The sequence below is a fragment of the Furipterus horrens genome, unplaced genomic scaffold, assembly GCF_987537825.1.
Source record: "Furipterus horrens unplaced genomic scaffold, mFurHor1.1.pri manual_scaffold_2, whole genome shotgun sequence".
Lineage (NCBI taxonomy): Eukaryota > Metazoa > Chordata > Mammalia > Chiroptera > Furipteridae > Furipterus > Furipterus horrens.
Genome location: NW_028327172.1, coordinates 171,129,099 through 171,148,189, shown reverse-complemented (window position 1 = coordinate 171,148,189; position 19,091 = coordinate 171,129,099). Strand labels below are relative to the sequence as shown.

At 35.5% G+C, this 19,091-nt stretch overlaps 1 protein-coding gene across 3 annotated transcripts in view; it reads left to right on the top strand.

Moving 5' to 3' along the window:
- Positions 1-1,213: 1,213 nt before the first annotated feature.
- The window catches only part of MTHFD2L (methylenetetrahydrofolate dehydrogenase (NADP+ dependent) 2 like), a 109,678-nt gene continuing 91,800 nt past the window's right edge, over positions 1,214-19,091 (top strand). The window contains exons 1-3 of one of the 3 annotated variants that reach the window (XM_090266762.1): positions 1,214-1,515; positions 14,388-14,572; positions 15,203-15,325. In XM_090266762.1, the coding sequence (XP_090122888.1) occupies positions 1,373-1,515; positions 14,388-14,572; positions 15,203-15,325 (451 nt within the window). In that variant the 5' untranslated portion in view covers positions 1,214-1,372. Of the gene's footprint in view, positions 1,516-3,168; positions 3,234-3,340; positions 3,904-14,387; positions 14,573-15,202; positions 15,326-19,091 lie in introns of those variants that run through there. The other 2 variants (XR_016509103.1, XM_090266763.1) reach the window with 2 other exon arrangements.

The following is a 19,091-nucleotide window of genomic DNA, read 5'->3' as shown; positions in this document are numbered from 1 at the left end:
TGAACTCTTAAACTAGTCAGTTAGGAATTGCTCAATCAGCACTAGTTAGGTAATCTGCTTGATAGACCCCTACCATCTCCTAAAGCAGCGGTTCTCAACCTGTGGGTCGTGACCCCTTTGAGGGTCGAACCACCCTTTCACAGGGGTCACCTAAGACCATCGGAAAACACATATATAATTGCATATTGTTTTTGTGATTAATCACTATGCTTTAATTATGTTCAATTTGTAACAATGAAAATACATCCTGCACATCAGATATTTACATTACGATTCATAACAGTAGCAAAATTACAGTTATGAAGTAGCAACGAAAATAATTTTATGGTTCGGGGGTCAACACAACATGAGGAACTGTATTAAAGGGTCACAGCATTAGGAAGGTTGAGAACCACTGTCCTAAAGGAAAGTAACTTTGCAATAATCCACATTTTTTTTTTTTTTTTGGTCAGTATAACTTCCTTGTTCTTGCTCCCTTCTGCCTATATAAAAGACTTATTTTGCATATCTCCTTATTATCTGCTAGATTGACGCTGCCTGATTGGAATCAAGTTTTGCTTAAATAAGCACTTAAAAATTTCTAACATGGCTCAACTTACCTTTTAACATATCCCAGTGTATCTAATGGCCAGTCTGGATTTTCTTTTTCAAAGGGAGCTAATGTTTTACTTTCTCATTGCAAATTCAACATAACAGCAGGTTCCTAAACTGTGTTAATTTTATTATAGATTCAGGAAAACCATAGATATTGGTCAATTTTTTTCTTCCAAAAGTGGCAGTGATACAGAAACCCTAAAGTCAAGAGCTTGTTCAGCCAGGGGCCCCCTCCTTCCTGCTCACACACCTTTGTTTCTTTCTCCAGCTCCCAAGGAGTCGTACACAGGAGTGAGAAACAAAAGAACCAGTAAGGACCTTCCTGCTTTAAATCAAATTCCACGTGGAGTTTCCGCGGCTGTTGGTTGGGAACTCTAGCATGGAAGAAAGAGGGCATGCTGCTTGAACTGTTTAGTTTAGCCGCCTTCCCTGTGTCCTGCCTACGGGAAGATCTGCGGCGTGTCAAGTGGGAGAGAAACCCAAGTAGCCAAGCCACACTGCAAGCCACCAGTCTTCCAGATGCAACGCCCCAACCTAGGTCCAGCCAGGGTCCGGCTTCCCGGCCCTGCCCTCTGAGGATCCCGCAGTTCCTTCAGCCCCGCCCCCAGCCCCACAGGGAGCTTGGCTCCTGGCCCCGCCCCTACATGGCGCCCCGGAACCCGGCTGCTAGCGGGACCTGCTCTCCCGTCGAGCCTGAAAGGGGAGAACCCGGTCTGAAGCTGCTGGGATCTGAGCGCCGGGAGGTGAACCTCCGTCCGGAAGCCTGGGGTTCGCAGCCATGACAATTCCCTCCCGCGGCTTCTTGCTGCTCCGCAGCTACCTGGGCCGAGTCCCCGGGCTGGGCGGGAGCGCGGCGTCGCTCGTAGCGGCTCCAGGAGCTGCCCACCCCACGTTCCGGGGCTTTCGGAGCAGCGGCGCGAGGTATGAGCGCTACCAGACGCTTTGTCTCCTCCTGTCTGGGTGCTCCGGCTGTGAAGCCGCCACTGGTGGGAGGGGCGGCGGGGGTGCGAGCGCTTGGCAGGAGCTGGGCCCTCGCTTGTGAAGCTCAAGCTCCAGGGTTGCCCCGCACCGCGGCGGGGCCGGGCGAGGCCTGCCTCGGCTCCGAACTTGGCCTGGCTAACCACGCAGGCGGGGCCCCTGGGCCCGGAGTCGGGCCACCTGGACGCGTTCGGTCCAGGGCTGCAGCACCAAAATGCTTGTTCTTCGCAGCAGGTGCAACTGAGTGATTTATGAAGACTTTTGAGCCCCTCCGGAAAGTGCCACGAAAGCGCATGGTCTGCTTCTTTCAAGCATTTGTTTTTGTTTCTGTTATTGTGATTCATAAACAAAGGAGTGGGCGTTGTTCCAGATGGTTGATTAGCGTTGGAATGTCTGAATTCCGTTGTTGGTGGTAATACTGAATGAGGTCTTTTTCCTAATGATTTTACAAAAGCAGACATTAATCTTGATTTTTCAGGCCTTTCCTATATGGTACTTCCCGAACCTCTTTAACCTAAAATTGAGGTGATGAAGCTTCTATTCACTGCATCTCTTCGAACTAGTACTTTGGAAATACAGAACAGTGCGGTTTTAACTCTTGTCCAGAAGGGAGCCCCGGAACAGTTTACCCTGCAGTCATTGACTTGGTCGTACTAGCAAACCCAAACCTAATAAGCTAAAAATATATTCCCTTGACCCAAAGCCAGTGAGTTCAAAAGAGGTTCTGTTTCCAGAGTTTCAGGGCTTCCGGTAATGCACTTTCACTGCCGTTTTACGTGGCCAGGGATGGTGTCTGTCTAATCTTCTTGTATCTCCAATGTGCAGCACAATACTTGAAAGAGTAATGATCAGTAATGTGGACATATAGCTACTGATTATTTCATTTAAGTTGATTAAGTCTTCATTGTATGCATTTGGACCTAAGTCTTGAGTAACTGAAATAAAAATTATTTCCTATAGCGTTTACTTGGGCCGTCGTTTTTAGTGACTAGGTCTTTCACGAGAATATGTGAGAAAATAACTGATTTAGAGTTATGGTTGTATAAGCTCTTGTGGTGTTGGAAGACTTTGCCAGTTGGTTTGGAATGACCAACTTTATTATCTAGGACAAGGAGATGCTATAGAATTCTATTTGTATTATAAAATTGAAGGAATTATCTACTATAGTTATTTTATCTATTTAGATAATTTTTAAAAATTTTTGTTGTTTTAGGGCTTCTTTCTAGGGTGAGAGTAACTTTTTTCAAAGTGTATAAGTTGATTAATTTATCTTTGTCAGCTTGATGTGAACAACCCCATCACCCCATCCCTCTCCATGTGTGTTGAATGGGAGTCACAACAGTACAACCGGTTGTAGCCAGTTGTTTTGTGTGCATGTGCTCCCCCCCCCACACACACTCATGGATAATTCAGATACTTTAAAATTATATTTAATTGTCTCTTTATAATTTAAAATAGTTGAGTGCAATAAGTTTGGAGAGCTATTCTTAATGTAGATAAGAACTGCTACTTTTTGATCTAGCTGCTTTCAGCCCCATTTGATGCAGATTATAACTGTATACATACAAATAATACTTTTGTTTTAATTTTTTTAAGGCATCACTAAGTTAGGATAGGATGGTGTTTTGATATCCTCTTGGCACTGACTAACATATATAAAGGTGAGGATGGCTGTAAGATTGAGAAACACCTGTGGACTGGTGGGTCTCTAGTGGGGAGGAAGTCGGACAGTGTGTTGATGCTTATTGGTGTCTCTTTTCTCTTCTAGGACCAGCAGAGAGAAGAGATTCCATCTTCCAGAGGTCGCCACTGTCTGCCTCCCCACTTGTCCCCCTCCGCAGTCATCATTTTTTTAATGTAGTATAGTGACACCTTAGTTGTCTAGTTCTTCACTGTGAATGTGGTTTAAATCCAAACCATTCCTAGTGACTTATTTTCAGTTAGTTATTCTTACTGAAAATTGTCTTTGAGTGTGATAAATTCTTCACCCAAAGATACTGAATGTTTTAAAGTAACAGATTTATTGCAAGTTTCTGAGTTATATAAAGCCTAAATGAATGATGAAAATGTATTTTTGATTATTTTTTCATATTTCTGACTAATTAGGTATCTATAGTAATAGAAATGTACATACGATTTCAGTGGAACTTTTTTTTGACAAGTGAAAATTTCAAGTAATAATGTTTGACAGAATTTGAAAGTTACAAAATCTTGAAGTAGCAGTTAACATTTTTCTCTCAATGGTTTTTTCTTTAAGATTTGCAATGAGTTTTTCTTTTCCTGTTTACTCGTGAGAAATTAGATCTTATTAATTGAAAGAAAATATATTTAATAATAATATAAAATAAATAAATAAGTTCTATTAGTTGCAGCTTATTGTTTCTTAAAATGAATTACCTAAACAGCTGAAAAGTTAAAAATAAAAAAATTCTTGGTGATTAAACTTTTCCTGTTTTGCCTTGCTATGTGAGGAGTTTACAAATCATATAAACATCATGTGAATCTGGCCCTGTACTTTTCAGTATATAGCACCAGGAAGCAACCTTTCGCATATGGAGGGGAGGTCAAACAAAGACCTTTTGGATTACTGTCAGACTGGAAGCAGATTTGCAGGAATCCTGCAACAGGCACTTCCCCAAACCCTGCTTTAGCTCATCCTCCCTGAACTTATTTTCAGTAACTAAATAGATATTCCAAGTATTTGTTCCATGCTTATTCTGTTGCTCAGTGATTCCTAAAATCATTAATTTGGCAGAATTGTTTTCCTCCTCCTGCTATGATTTATTTTAGCATTTGTAAAATTTTGTGTATTGGCCTACAGCTCTTTATGGAAGCCTCACCTTTCTTTATGTCTCATTACCAATGACTTTATAATTTTTGCATCTAGGCTGACATTAAAAATAAAACCTACATTTTTGGACTTAGAAAAAGGCACTGGTTTATGTTATTTAAATATTAATGTCTTATAAAGTAGAAAACCAAATTTTATCACCAAGGTTGTTAATTTTTCTTCAGATTCTCCCTTCTAGTACTTACTCAGTATTTCTGTCTCTGTAGAAGAATTACTTCATTAAAGATTATTTTATCCTCATGTAAGGCTTAAGAATCCAGACTTTATTTAGAACTGTTACTGAAGTTGATTTTCCACAGACTGAATTCAACCAATATAGAGTTAGTCCCAATGATTAGCAAAGACAGTTTCTCGAAATCGTATTTTGTTTTGTTGGCAAATATAATAGTGTGGTTTTTCCCATCTTAATGCCTTACCTATTCTAATGAAAATAAGATATGATAACTATCTTGACTACAGTTTTGATTTCTCAATGTTCTTAAGCCATTTTCATTTAGAATTTAAATGTTTCACCATTTAATGTCTTATATCTTAGTGTTATGTGTATGTCCCAGCTGTTCAGAGATAAAATCCTCTAATTGTAATGTGTCCAAAATTAAGTTTTCTGATTAAAATGGATTAATAGATGAAAAACAAAGACTAATATTAATCTCAGATTTTGTTACTCAGTCATTGGTTTACTAATAATTTAGCAATTTCTTTAATGTCCTGATTTAATTTCTTTAATGTTTTTCATATGCTTTGATGTTATATTATTTTTCATGTTAATACCATGATGGGATGATAAAAACACTAATAGTCTTCCATGGTCAACTACTTTCATGGGATTTCATGGAGCTCAGTGAAGATTTAAAAAAATGCTTCGACTTAGGGAGGATTAAGTTATGAAGGGAGCTTTAAAGAGATAGAAACCTGAATGAAGTTTGAACTGTCAATGAGTGGGATAAATTATTAATTAGTACTGAATGAGACCTATTAAGAAGTTAAATTTGGAACAGAAAAAAATAATACTAAAAGAAAACTTTGTGGTCAGAACAAAATACATTCCAAATTAAATTAGTTTCAAAGAACTCAGGGTTGAAAATTATTCAGGAAGGCTTATTCAGTTGCTCCACTTAATATTAATCATACATATTTTCTGTGTTGCCATTGTTTTGGTTAATATTTTATTGGCTGCATCATATTACATTAAGTCAGTTCACTATAACTTAACCTAATCATCCCGCTGTTGTTTAATGTCTAGTCCTAGGAACATATGGAAATAATTGACTGTCAAATTCAGGTCAACATCATATCATCTAGATTTGTTCACTTAATGATGTGAACTCTACCGAGGTACAATTACTCTCATTAAAGAGTGTGCCTAGGACCTAAAAGACTATACAGAGATTCATAATCCTAAAGTGAGGGCATATATATCCTTTAAAATGGATAACCCCTCGTCCCCTTTTGGCTAGTTATGATTAACTTTGCAAGGAATATCATCTTGCCTTTAATCCAGTTGTGTTGTTGAAAAATAAATTCTTATTAGTATTTCATGAACCCTTACTCTGTTAAGCACTTTGCTGAGATTTTTCACATATAGTCAGTCTATCCTTTAATCTGCACAACTGAAGGAAGTAGACCCTATTACTATTCCCAGTTAACAGACTGGGGAACTGAGGTTTAGAGAAATTAAATAATTTGTCTAAGTTAGCACAGTAAGTAAATAGTGAAGACGGGGTTTGAATCTGCATGATCTACCTAGTTCTTTGCTCTACAAGCAATTTATAGTTGTTAACATCTCAGTATCGCTTTTCCTCTTTTTGAAAACATTAAATCTGCTAGAACTTTTGTGAATCAAGATTTTGCATATAAATATTAAAAATTATGTTGTTAGATTCCTTTAATGCAAGGTGTTTAACGTGGGACTTCATGCATAGAATTTAGGGGATCCATAAACGTGGATGGGAGGTCATATTAAACATTTAAAAAGATGGTTCTGAGGTAGGATTAAACAAATTGCCCCAGGGTTCTCATGGTGCAGAGCTTAGCATCTAAGATTCTGAAAAAGCTGAATGTTGTTTAGGTGTGTTCTAATTTACAGGACCTGAAAGTGTTAAGTTACAAAATCCAATAACAAAACAATCATACATAATGAGGACAACTTGCTTTACTTTTTATTGCTTTACAAAATATAATTTCTGATAAAATTACTTTGAGATATAAATAAAGTATTTTTGATATGCAATGAAATTTTTTTAAAAGGTCAGAAACTTAATATTCTTAAATATTCACTTACTTTAAAAACACTCATTTACTGTGAAAGGCTCCCTAGTAATAATAATTGCTTTTATCCCATATGTAATTTTGCCTTGGTTCCCTTGGACTTATTTTCTATTATATTGTTAGTTCTAACTCAAAATCTCCAAGTTATGCCCTGAAATACAAAGCAATTAAACTACTTAGGACCTGAAGAGAAATTTGACTTGCTAATGATTGCATTAGGGTTTTTCATAAAAGAGTTCTCATAAAACAATTGGAGCTCTAAAGCTGTGGCTAAAAACAAGATTGAAACCTAGAAGCAAAAGCAAGATGCCAAGTATTCAAATTGAATACACTGTTAATCTTGGGTGGAATTTGGTATTTTACTATTTTGTGAAGGAATATTTTGATATACAAGAAAAGTGATTTTTATTCCTGTTTACTACTTTGCTTTAGTTAATTAAACTCTTTAGTTCTAATAATCATAGATTAGGACGGTTACAGTTTATTTTCTGGGAAGTATAGGTAAATAAACGAGCTCATATTTCTGGGAAGTACAGACAAACAAGCTTATAGAAACAACACTAAATATAGATGGCTTTCTCTGGTCCTATATTGCTCCTGATTATCTGAGTGTGTCTCTCTGTTACTTAACAAAAACTAGGGGAGAGAGCCACTTTTGCAAATCAGTCAATCAGCTCTTAGCCAAATTCTTTTATGTTAGGTCAGTAGAGAACATTCCTATGTGTAGACGAGGAAATTGCATGCCTTTGAGCGCAGTTAAATGACTTGTCCAATCTCAAAGCTACTAATAATGGTGCGTCAGGCCTGACACTCAAGACCTCTGGCTTGGAGTAAGTAATTAGTTCTGCCCTGGGCTGCTCTGCCTCTCCTCTCCCCGACCCTCATGATTTATTGCTTTCTAGGGAACCCACATGTAATGGTAGCCCAGCAATGTGGGGCGAATAAAGTACTGAAAGGGAGAATTCCTTGTTCTTCTCTCTTTGCGGGGTCACTTGCAATATTTCTGCCTTTTCAGGAAATGTCACCTGAGCAAGTAATGATGGGGTACATTGTGTGAAAGATATCTAAATGGTCAGCTTCACTGCATTTTTGATGTCTATTTAATGGTAATGTGACTTATTTTTTGGCCAAACCACACTTTTTTAAGGCTAGAAAGAGACCTTAAAGTAATGAAATGACATTATTGAAAATGTTTATTAACTAACAAATATATTAGTGGATCTATAAAAGAGTTCTATTCAAAATTATTTTCTAAATTAACATTTTAAAAGGTAATTTATTTTCTTATACATTAAAACAATTTATAACTTTTATCTTAATTTTTTATTTATATATTTAATTTTTGTTAATTATCTGAATGTTAATTTTTACCACATGTCAAATTCTTGGTACATATTCATATGCTATATTTTTAATGTTTAAAATACAAACAGATTAAATGATAAAGGAAAACAATGGAATTATAAATCCAAATTTCAGGATAGTGTTTATAGGAGAGAGTAAGGATTATGAATAGGGGAGGGATACACAGATGATTTCAGTGATTATAACAATTTTTTATTAAACTGGTTGTTATAATTAATTGTATTATTTTTTCTTTTCATGTGTTTTATAGATACTTTGCATCTACTCATTTTTAATATAATACAGTAAGACCTATTTTGATAACATTAAAAAAACATTTTAGGATAAAAAGATAAATATCCAGAATACTACCTACTTCTCCATTTTATTTTGCATATTTCTTTTAACTTTAGCCATATGCATGCATATTGTAACAGTCATAACAATGAACCTATAATTTTTCAATTCATATGTTCACTTTGTACAATGCATATTTTCACATATGCTTTTTATAATTATTTTCATTGGCGGCATAATAATTTTTTAAAATTATGATATAATGAACAATTTAACTCTGATAATTCCACAAATATTTAATAAACAGGTACAATATGCACATACTTTTAGGTGTTAAGGATATCATAATAAATATAAAATGGTTGCCTTAGCCAGGGTAGAGTATAGTGGGGGAGACAGTAATTTTAACAAAGACTTAAGATACTACAAAAGAGAAAGAGCAGGGTGCTGTGGGAACTCATGGCAAAGGCAATTCCCCAGAGTAAAGGGTCAGGGAACATATCCCAGAATGCCTTCTGAGCTGAGACTTGAGGAATATGTGGAAGTGAAGGAGGAATAGACTTGGTAGGGAGGTTAGAGAGGTGAGAAGGAGAAGGAAGACTGTTTCTGGTCGAGGGAATAGTGTATGTGAATATCCAGAGATAAGAACCGGCAGCGCTGATAAAATGAAATGTAGCTGTGTGTAGTGTGGGACTTGGTGAACTCGGTGTTCTTTAGCAATGAAGCTAAAGAAAGCTCATGCATAGGCTTGAAGCTACAGGAAATTCAGATTTCAGTGAAAACTCCCTGTTCTCAGTTTTTCAGGTCAAAATTTTTCATATAACTTGACTTTTTCTCACACTTCACACCGAATCTCAGTAAATCTCAGTGGCCCCTGGGATACCACCCTAGCACCCCCACCTTCCCCTTGCTCGCAGAGACTATCCTCCACATTTTAACCAGTTATCATTGAATAATGAAAATTGGGTCATGACACTCCTCAGAATCTTCAAGTGGCTCCTATCTCCCTCACAGTAAAACCCAACATCCTTTCTAAGGCCTGAAGGGTCTTAGGTGATCTGACATCCCCACTTCTCTGACTTCATGTGCTGTCGTGGTCCACTTATTCTTTCCACTGCAGCCATTGGCTTTGCTATTCATTGAACATGCCAGACATGCTCTCGCCTAAAGTTCCTGTTCCTGTACTTGTGCACTTTCCTTGGCCTGGGACGCTTTTCTCCATATGGCTACACGACGTTCCCTCATTTCCTTCATTCATGCTCAAGTATCACTTGGTTAATCAGGGGAGTGACACTCTAACCCACCCATATAAAATGGCAACTCTGGCCTCTAGATACGTCTTGTCCCTCCATTTTTTTACACATGACATTGTATATTAATATTTGCTTTAAAAAAAATTTACTGTGTCTTCTTTCACTACAATGTGGTTTCCATGAAATCAGGCAATTTGTTTTGTGCACTGTTATTTATGTTCCTGGTGATAGTGATTTCTATATAGAAGGTCCTTAATATATATTTGTTAAATTAATAAATTATGGGCATGTAGTGAGGAGTTTTACCAGGAAATTGACATGAATATATTTGGAAATTCACTGGCTGCAGTATGGAAAATGGATTGGCAAAGATAAAGATTTCAGTCAGGGAGAACTCATAGGAGCTGTATACTTCTGTAGCTGAATATTTGAATTCTTGCTGATATTTAACATTTTCAGCAATATGCATGTTGAAAAATCTCATTTGTTTATGCACTAAGGACTATGTGAGCTAGATATGTGTTTACCGGTTCTTCCAGCATATGGACTTATACAGGCATTCTGTCATTAGGCCTCTACTTGTTGAGGCTCTGCAGTGACGGAGGAAATCAATGGGTTGAGCCAGCTGCTACTGAAAATGCTCAAAGTCTCTTCATAAATGGGTGGCAGTATTATGGATATTTAGCCGTAAAAAGCAGCTAATTCAAGCTATGTCATGTCAGCTATAATGAGCATCTCAGTGCTATAAGTTTAGCATTGTCACTCTCTTAGACCCTGACATATAGAGTGCAGTCAAATTTAATCTGTATATTGTCTCTTTGGAAGCCAGAAATTAGCTTATGCCTTTATCATGTCTGACATTTTCAGGGTCACATAGCTTTGAAGTATCTAGGCCATAATTATTCTAGATTATTTTCAGTGATTGCCTGTTTTACAGTAGCCTATGAACATGTTATTCTGTTGAACAGAGAATCAATTAACAAAATGTATCAGCAGCAGTGCTGCTATTCATATGCTATAAACTGCACAGGTGGTTTGTGTTTTAAAATCTAAATGTATGTTCTTTACTGTAAGAGTTATTTCTAGTATATTAGCGTATAAACCTGCTTCTATAATAGACTATTTAACCCTAACTGAATATTACTGACACAATTTAATTTATGGAAAGTATTTATTTTTTTACTATCTTTTAGAAATGAGCCATGCTGGAATTAGTTGCTATATCTGCAACCCTTAGTATTTGCTAATATAGGAGGTCTTTGTTCTCTTAGTATTAAAAGGCCACTTAAATTAATTATTAAAGATAAGCACCAGAAATGCATAGGAAATAGTGAAAGTTTGTTACTTAATCTTGAAAAATAAAATTTGAAGTCTTGTGTATTTTACCTTAACTTGATTTAATCTATTATTGCAATTATGTTCTAATTATTAAAATGTACAAAGACACAAACTATAAATACTCAAGAAAAAATGGATAACTTGAATAGCACTCTATATTAAAAAATTTAAATTTGTAGTTTTAAATCTTCCCACAAATAAACCTCCAAGATCAGATGTCTTCACAGGGAATTCTACCAAACATTTAAGGAATAAATAATACCAATTCTACAGAATCTCTTCTGGAAATTTGAAGAGGATGGAATACTTCCTAATTCATTCTCTGAGGGCATCATCACCCTAATACAAAAACCATACAAAGACATTGCAAGAAAAGAAAACTATTGACAAACACCTCTCATGCACATAGATACAAAAAAAATTAACAAAATTTTAGATGAAATTCACAGTATTTGGAAAGGATAGGTACATTATGACCAAGTGAGGTTTTTCTCAGTAATGAAAGGTTGGTTTAACATTTGAAAATCAATCAATGTAATTGACCATATTAATGTAGTAAAACCAAAAAAAACATAGGACCGTATATGATTATCTGAATAAATGCAGAAAAAGAATTAGACAATATTCTCATATAAGCTCTCATCAAACTAGGAATAGAACTAAATCATAGAAATAAATGTATAACCTGAACCCATAATACTTGTAGAAGGAAACACTGGAGAAATCCTTTGTGAACCTGAATTAGGCAAAGATTACTTATACCTAACACCAAAACATGATCTATAAAAAGAAAATTGATTGAAATACACCAAAGTTCAGAATTGATATTCCAAAGACACAGTTAAGAAAACAAAGGCAAAGCATAGACTGGGAGAAGATATTTCAAATCACATATCTGCTATAAGACTTGAATCTAGGGTATATGCAGAACTCTCAGACTTCAATAATAAGGAAAATACCTACTAAATATGGGCAAAATTTTAAATTACACAGTTCAACAAAGTGGGTAGGCAGATGGAAAGCACATGAAATGCTGCTTAACATGATTATTCACTATGGGAATGCAAATTAAAATCACAATGAGATAGCACCATCTAGACACTAGTATGTCTAAAATGTAAAGACCATATCAAGTGATGGCAAGTATGTGGAGTAGCTGGAACTCTCATATGCTGCTTGTAGAAATGTAAAATGGTACACCCAGTTTGGAAAACAGGTTGACAGTTTCTTACAAATTTAAACATATACCTACCATATGTTTCAGCCATTTTACTCAAGGTATTTATTCAAGAGAAATGAAAGCATATGTGTATACAATGAGTTGTACCTGAATTTTTCTAACAGCTTTATTTGTCATGACAGCAAACTGGAAACAACCCAAATATCCATCAACAATTGAATGGATAAACAAATTTTTATATTTTTGTATAATGAAAAACTACTCATCCATAAGAAGAAATAAACTATTGATGCATGCAACAACATTAATGAATCTTAATTATGCTGGGTGAAAGTAGCTAGAGAAAAAAGAATGTGTAGTGCATAAATTTATTTTTATAAAACTCATGATGATACAAACTAATATACAGTGACAGAAACATTACTGGTGATGGAGGGCGTGCGTGGCAGGGACATGTGGAACAGTGAGACTATGGATGGGCACCAGGAAACTTTTAGGGGTGATGAAGATGCTATTAATTGTGGTGATGGTTTCCCAGGCACATACATACATTAAAACATAAAATTGTAAACTTTAAATGTGTGCAGTTTATTGTATGTCAATTATAATTCAATAAAGCTATAATAAATTTAAGACAGTGGAGCAAGAGTGATACACGGAATTTTTCATAAACTTCTGTGCTTGAAAGCTGTTAAATTTTAGTGAAAAGTCAACAAAGTTAGAATCAAAAGTACAGGTTACTTGTCATGATAATGTCTAGTTTTAGTTGTATTGTCTTACCAGTTTGGTTGCTCAGTTAATTATTTACCCAAGGATATGATTATTATTAAAATTAACTTTTGTGTTGGATCGAAAAAGTGGTTTTCAAACATGATAATGCACAAGAATACCTGTGGGAACTTGCTAGACATGCAGATTCCCAGGCTTCACCCCCTAGGGATTGTGACATGTGGGTGTGGTCTTGGGGTCTGCGAATCTGTAAATTCACCAAGCTTCCCAGGCAATTTTAATGTATCTGTCCACAGACAACATTTCAGTATCACTTCTTGGCAGAACATTGTTTACATCAAAATTGTATGAACTTAAGAAATTACGTGAACTTAAATGAGCACAGTGGACCACTGGAATGGAGTATTCTTGATCTGGTTCTACCTATATGTACACCAACCTATTGGAGGAGGCAACTGACTTATTTGGAATAGGCAGCAAGTTTGTACTTTGTGTGTTGGCTGATATTCATAATGCCCACATTCTTTAGACAATAAAATAATGCACAGATATGAAAGAATTAAGGTGCTATGAGATATTCCTTTCCTCCTTTTCTTCTTCTGCTTCTTACTCCTTTTTCCCCCTTCTTCACAATATTCATTGACCTGCATTTGGCATTTTGTGTAACAATCATGGCAGCAGGAAGCAGGAACCATCTTATACTTTATCAGGTACCTTTAAAAAATGAACGCATAGTAAGAGGAACATAATTCACCACTCTTAAATTTGACATCATGGTGTGCTGGCGTTTCTCTGTGTCTTTCCAGAGATAGATTTATGTCATCTGTCACAGCATAGCATTTCTTAGCTTCTTAAGTACTTTATATAGACTGCCAGGAAGTAGTGCTCTGTGCAAATTTTTTTCCATTAGAAATGGTGTGGGTAACTACTGAGCCATCTGCTTACTGACCTGGTCCCCAGAGTAATCAATAACAAGCATGGTAAGACTGGTGACTGTTGTCCTGGAGTTATCCTAAGGCTGCGGAATAAAATGTCTCCTTGAAAAAGTTAAAAGTCGTGTAGTACAGAGCTCATGACTTCAGGGTCTTGTACAGGATACAGTAACTAAGAGTATACAGACTAGTTTTCGGCTTCTAAGACTGTGGGGTCAAATACAACATGGCACAAGGCTTTGAAAATGGGTCCCAGTTTTAACTAGACTGTGCTGATCTGCCTCTTCTGAAAAAATAGCAGCACTTTTAATAGAGCTAATATAGTCTGGATCTTGACTATGTGGTTTGATAAAAGATATATATGCGTATGCAATAGTTATAAAGAAATGTACATTACAGTAGATTATAATGTAGATCTAAAAAGCAGAGTTAGAATCATTCACATAATTATAAATATATGAATCTGAAGAATTATGTATCAAATATATGAGCAAAAATTCAAATTTTGGATGCTCACTTGGAGAATCATAGATCTTTTAGTGACTCTTGTATCTTAAACTTAATGTGTTTAAATGTTCCTCGTTGTCATTTTAGTACTACATTTATTCTTTTGTTTTCCATAGACATGATGCCATTGTTATCTCGGGAACTGAAATGGCCAAACAAATCCAGAAAGAAATACAGCGGGGTGTGGAGTCCTGGATTTCCCTTGGGAACAGAAGACCCCACCTCAGTGTTATTTTAGTGGGTGATAACCCAGCAAGCCATACCTATGTCAGGAAGAAGATCAAAGCTGCCTCTGCTGTAGGTGGGGATATTTTAGTTGTACTTTTTACTAAATAATGTTTTCTGGTTTAACTTAAAGTTGTAGTAATTATGAATGATAATTGTCAAATAAGTGTTATTTGAATAACATTTATTATTATGATAGATTTTTTTTTTAGTTACCAAAGTATATCTTCATTTCTTCTTTAAATTTCTTATTTAATCAATTCAGTGTGATTTCAGATGCTATCGTGAGATGTGAGAAGAAAAATTTACAGGTAAAGGGCCCATTCTTATTACATTTGTTTTAATCAGATAATGAATCTGACCAGTTCACTCTGTCATACTTGGCTTGACAGTGGTGGTGGTGCTATTGATATCTTTATTGTATTCAAATTCACTAATAGTGGTTTATCACAAATAAGTGCAATTTGCCACATAGGATACTGGGCCAAAGAATGCATGTGACTCATAAGAAAACATCTGTTACTATTTGAGAAATCCTTCCTGATGATGTTTAGAACATCATTTTTATAGAAGGCCCTTTCTTTCCAGGAACAGAGAAAACCAGTTACAGGCTGTCTGAGATACTATTAATGAAAAAAACAAACAAACAAACAAAAAAAAACCCCACATCTTTATTAGATGACTTTCTGTGCTTGTTTTCTTCTAGGTATCTACAGTGAGATCATTCTAAAACCTAAGGATGTTTCTCAGCAAGAACTTTTGGATATAACTGATCAATTGAACATGGACCCAAGAGTCAGTGGCATATTAGTTCAGTTGCCACTGCCAGGTACTTAATGCTTTTCTATATGTCTGGTTTGGTTAGGATGAAGGGCATCTTTCAGCATTATGCCATGACACTGTAACTAATTTATAAAATTTGCTCAGAGGGATCAAGCTGTTATGCTAGCATGTAATAGGTGACAATTTCTGAATTACTTATGCTTACGATGATGGCAAATTGTGAAAGAAAACTTTTGATATTGACAATACATGCAGTACTTGCTTTGAACAGTACTGCAAGGCCATAAAAATAACTGTAAGCTGAAATTGTGTCAAATGACCTTAATAATCAAGGGCAAAAATAGCAATTGTTCTCTGACCTTTAAAATGTTTTTCTCTAAACATTATAAACTTTCTTACTGTGGTTTATAAATGTATAGGGAAATGGAAAAACAGTAAAACTAATACTTATTCAGTACACTGTAATTTAAAATATTAAAACATTGAGAATTAAAGTATTTGATTTCTTTGAAAAAACTTGTCAATAGGAGTTTGAATAGAACTTGCCTTCTTCTCATGATAGAATGGACAATATGAAGCAAATGCACCTGTTCTGTCTTTGTGATCGAAACTGTCGTATTTCTTTCTAAGTTTGAATCAGTTTTCTTTTTGTTCTTCGTAGTTTCAAAGTTGTGAAATGTCTCTGAGTTTCTTTAAAGTGAAGTTTTATGCTGGTGCCACTTCCTCTGGGTCATCGTCATTCTTTTCGTCACAATAACTCTCCTCATTGATGTTAATTAAGTTCACCTTCTCTAAATTCCTGTGACTGCCTAGCTACAATGCTCAGAGGGCGCAATGTCAACATTCCAGTCACCTAGGCTTGTACAACCCATTCACATTCACTAGAATCCTACTGAGGCAACCTGAGCTTGTTTTTTACATTCACAGTTCTTACCTTCACTTCATGCTGGCCTAGGTTTTGTCTACCTTTGCTTGGCTGTCACCATTTTCAGATCTATTCACATACCATTTCAGCTCCAGCATCATCACGTGTGGTCTCTTTGCTCTACTGTCCTCTTTACAGGCTAATTCCCTCTGTTGGTTATCCACTTTTGCAAAGTGTCATGTGAATTTATCGTTTGGAGACATGGAGGCTGTGCTGTCTATGTTTGACTAGAATGCAAATGTGCAGTGACAAATCACTGATGGACTTTGAAAGAAGTGACATGTTGGTCACTGCTCGTGATGCTATGTTATTTACACAGGGATTTATGGATCAAAGAGCCTGAAGCTCTTATGTAACATAGTTAATATACTATGATAACTGACATTTGAACTGTGTTGTTGGAGGCTGGTATTATTAACTAGTTGTGGGTCTGAAATTTGTGCGTTTTTTAATTGAGCAAAGCAAAGACTGCTGGTACAGTCTAGGTGACAGTAGTTTTGTGCAGTTTTGTGTTCCTCTCTAAGTTTTGACTTGCAGGAAATAAAAATGTATGATGCTTTGCCTGAGATCTTTAAAAGGTATTAATATGTGAATTTCTCTAACAATATAACTTAATATCTTAATATCTTAGTACATTATAATTTTATGCCAATTAAATTACACCGAAGATTTATATTTCTAATTCTAATTCTAATATGGCTGCATTTAAAAAAATCATAAAGTTGGAAAGGACCTTAGAAGTTATCAAGTCATCAGGGTTTCCCTCTGAGACAATTGCTTCTGATAACACTATAGATCCATCATGTTAAATTTTGTATAGTAATTCATCACTTACTTTCAGAACCAGAAAGAAACTCAACACATACAATGCCTTAATTTTATATAATAGGAAACTGAGGTCTAAAAAATATCATGGATTTACTAACATACAAATCTGTCCAAAATATCTTGGCAGTGGGTTTAGCTCATGTGAAAAAAGGAAAACAAACTTTTTTTTTGAACTGTATTTGCCAAAGAATCTTAGAGTTTGCAGTTTATGAAGTTTCCCCATTTGCATTTATATTACAGTAAACTATTTATATGAAATGTTATAAAGTTCCAAATCACTACATTAGATTTAGTCTATCATAAAATATTAAATTTGTATCTGTAGAAATTTTATCCATTTGTAGGCAGTATTCCTCATTTGGTGAATTTGTTAGCAATGCCACCAGATGGCACTGGTGATCTATCCATACTCAAATAAATTTCTTGAGCCCTGTCCATCTTAGAGGGTGAAAAGCATAGAGCCAAAGGGACCATGGTGGTCACAGATATCTGGATGCTCTCAGAAAGGGCAATTTTCAATCTAGCTTAAAAGCCAGTAATGTACAAAAAATAATAGTGGCTAAAATTTATTACATTAAGCATTTATGTCTCAGGCACTATACATTTATTAATTTATTGAATCCTCACAATAATCTTGTGGGCCTGGATCTTTTATTATGCACATTTTACTGATGAGGGATTTGAGGCACCAAGAGATTAAGTAACTTCCCTACGGTCACAGAGCTGATAAGTAATTGCACTGGGATGTGAATGCTTGTCAGTTGCTCACTTATGGCATTACTTTAGACAATTATGTTAGCTAGTGAATAATGTGTGCCCACTATGTGGTAGGTTTTCTTTATGTGGATTATTTTATTTTCTCTTCAAAACAGCCTTATGAGTAGGAATTGTCTTCTCCATTTTACAGATGAGGAGAATGAAACATAGAGGTTAAATGAATTGTCTAGTATTACTTGCTAATAAAGGGTAGAGCCAAGACCTGAAATCAGGCAGTCTGATTCCAGAGCCTACCTTTTTAACCTTTATTAACATACATTATACTGACTCTCTGAACCTTATAAGCACATATGCTTCAAACATTCACATTCAAGTTTCTAGTGCATGTAACTATGTAGACCAGAATTATTTCAGTGATCTTCTATCTATTATCCCTTCTTTCTAGCCTTGTAACCTGTATTTTTATGTTTTTTTTTTCTGCTTAATAATGATATTTCTATTATTATTCATAATTTCTTTTTGGTAAGGTTCAAAAATGATAACAGTGAGAGTAAAGACAGATATTAAATACACCACTCCTCCTGAAGTGGCCTGTGTCTTATTTGAGTAATCACACAGTGAGAGTTACATGTTTGCTAGCAGAAAATATCGTTCAGATATGTATGTACACAGTCTGAGTTTGTAATCTGGCCTTACAGTTTACTGACTGTTGCTTAGCTGGTGAATCACTTTTTTCTCCTTGAAAAAGAGGATTTAAATAGACTTTATCCACCTCACTTGTGCCATATAATTTGTTGGTTAATAGAAAAAAGTTGATTAAAATACAAAGTCATAAAACAATCCATATTTACCTTAAAGATTGTATTATAACATACAACAGTTAAATACTCATTTATTCACCAATCTTTTGATGTGGGTCCAAGACTCTTTGTAACCCACTGATTAGAATTTTTTTTTATCATCTTCTGGCATTAATTCATTGCCTATAATTTTCAGTTGGAGGTGAAGTTGAGTGAAAATTTATCGAGATTTTAGAAAGGTCTCCCAGTTTTCATAGTTGCCTTGCCCTTACCTAACTTATTATTAATTTTATTTGGTTCTCAAGAGTCTTCCCAGAACATTCAACTTAATTTCTATAAAAATAACAACTGTTTTCTTTTCAACTTTCTTATTTGGTTGTATATCATTTTAAATTAAATTACGTGATTTACTGCAAGATAACTGGCAGATACAGGTTAGGCTATATACACAATTATTTCTTGATTATCATGAAACTCATTTGATAGAGGCAGGGGTAGTTTATTAACTACTCTCTGATATTCTTTTGGCAAGTTCTGGCCAT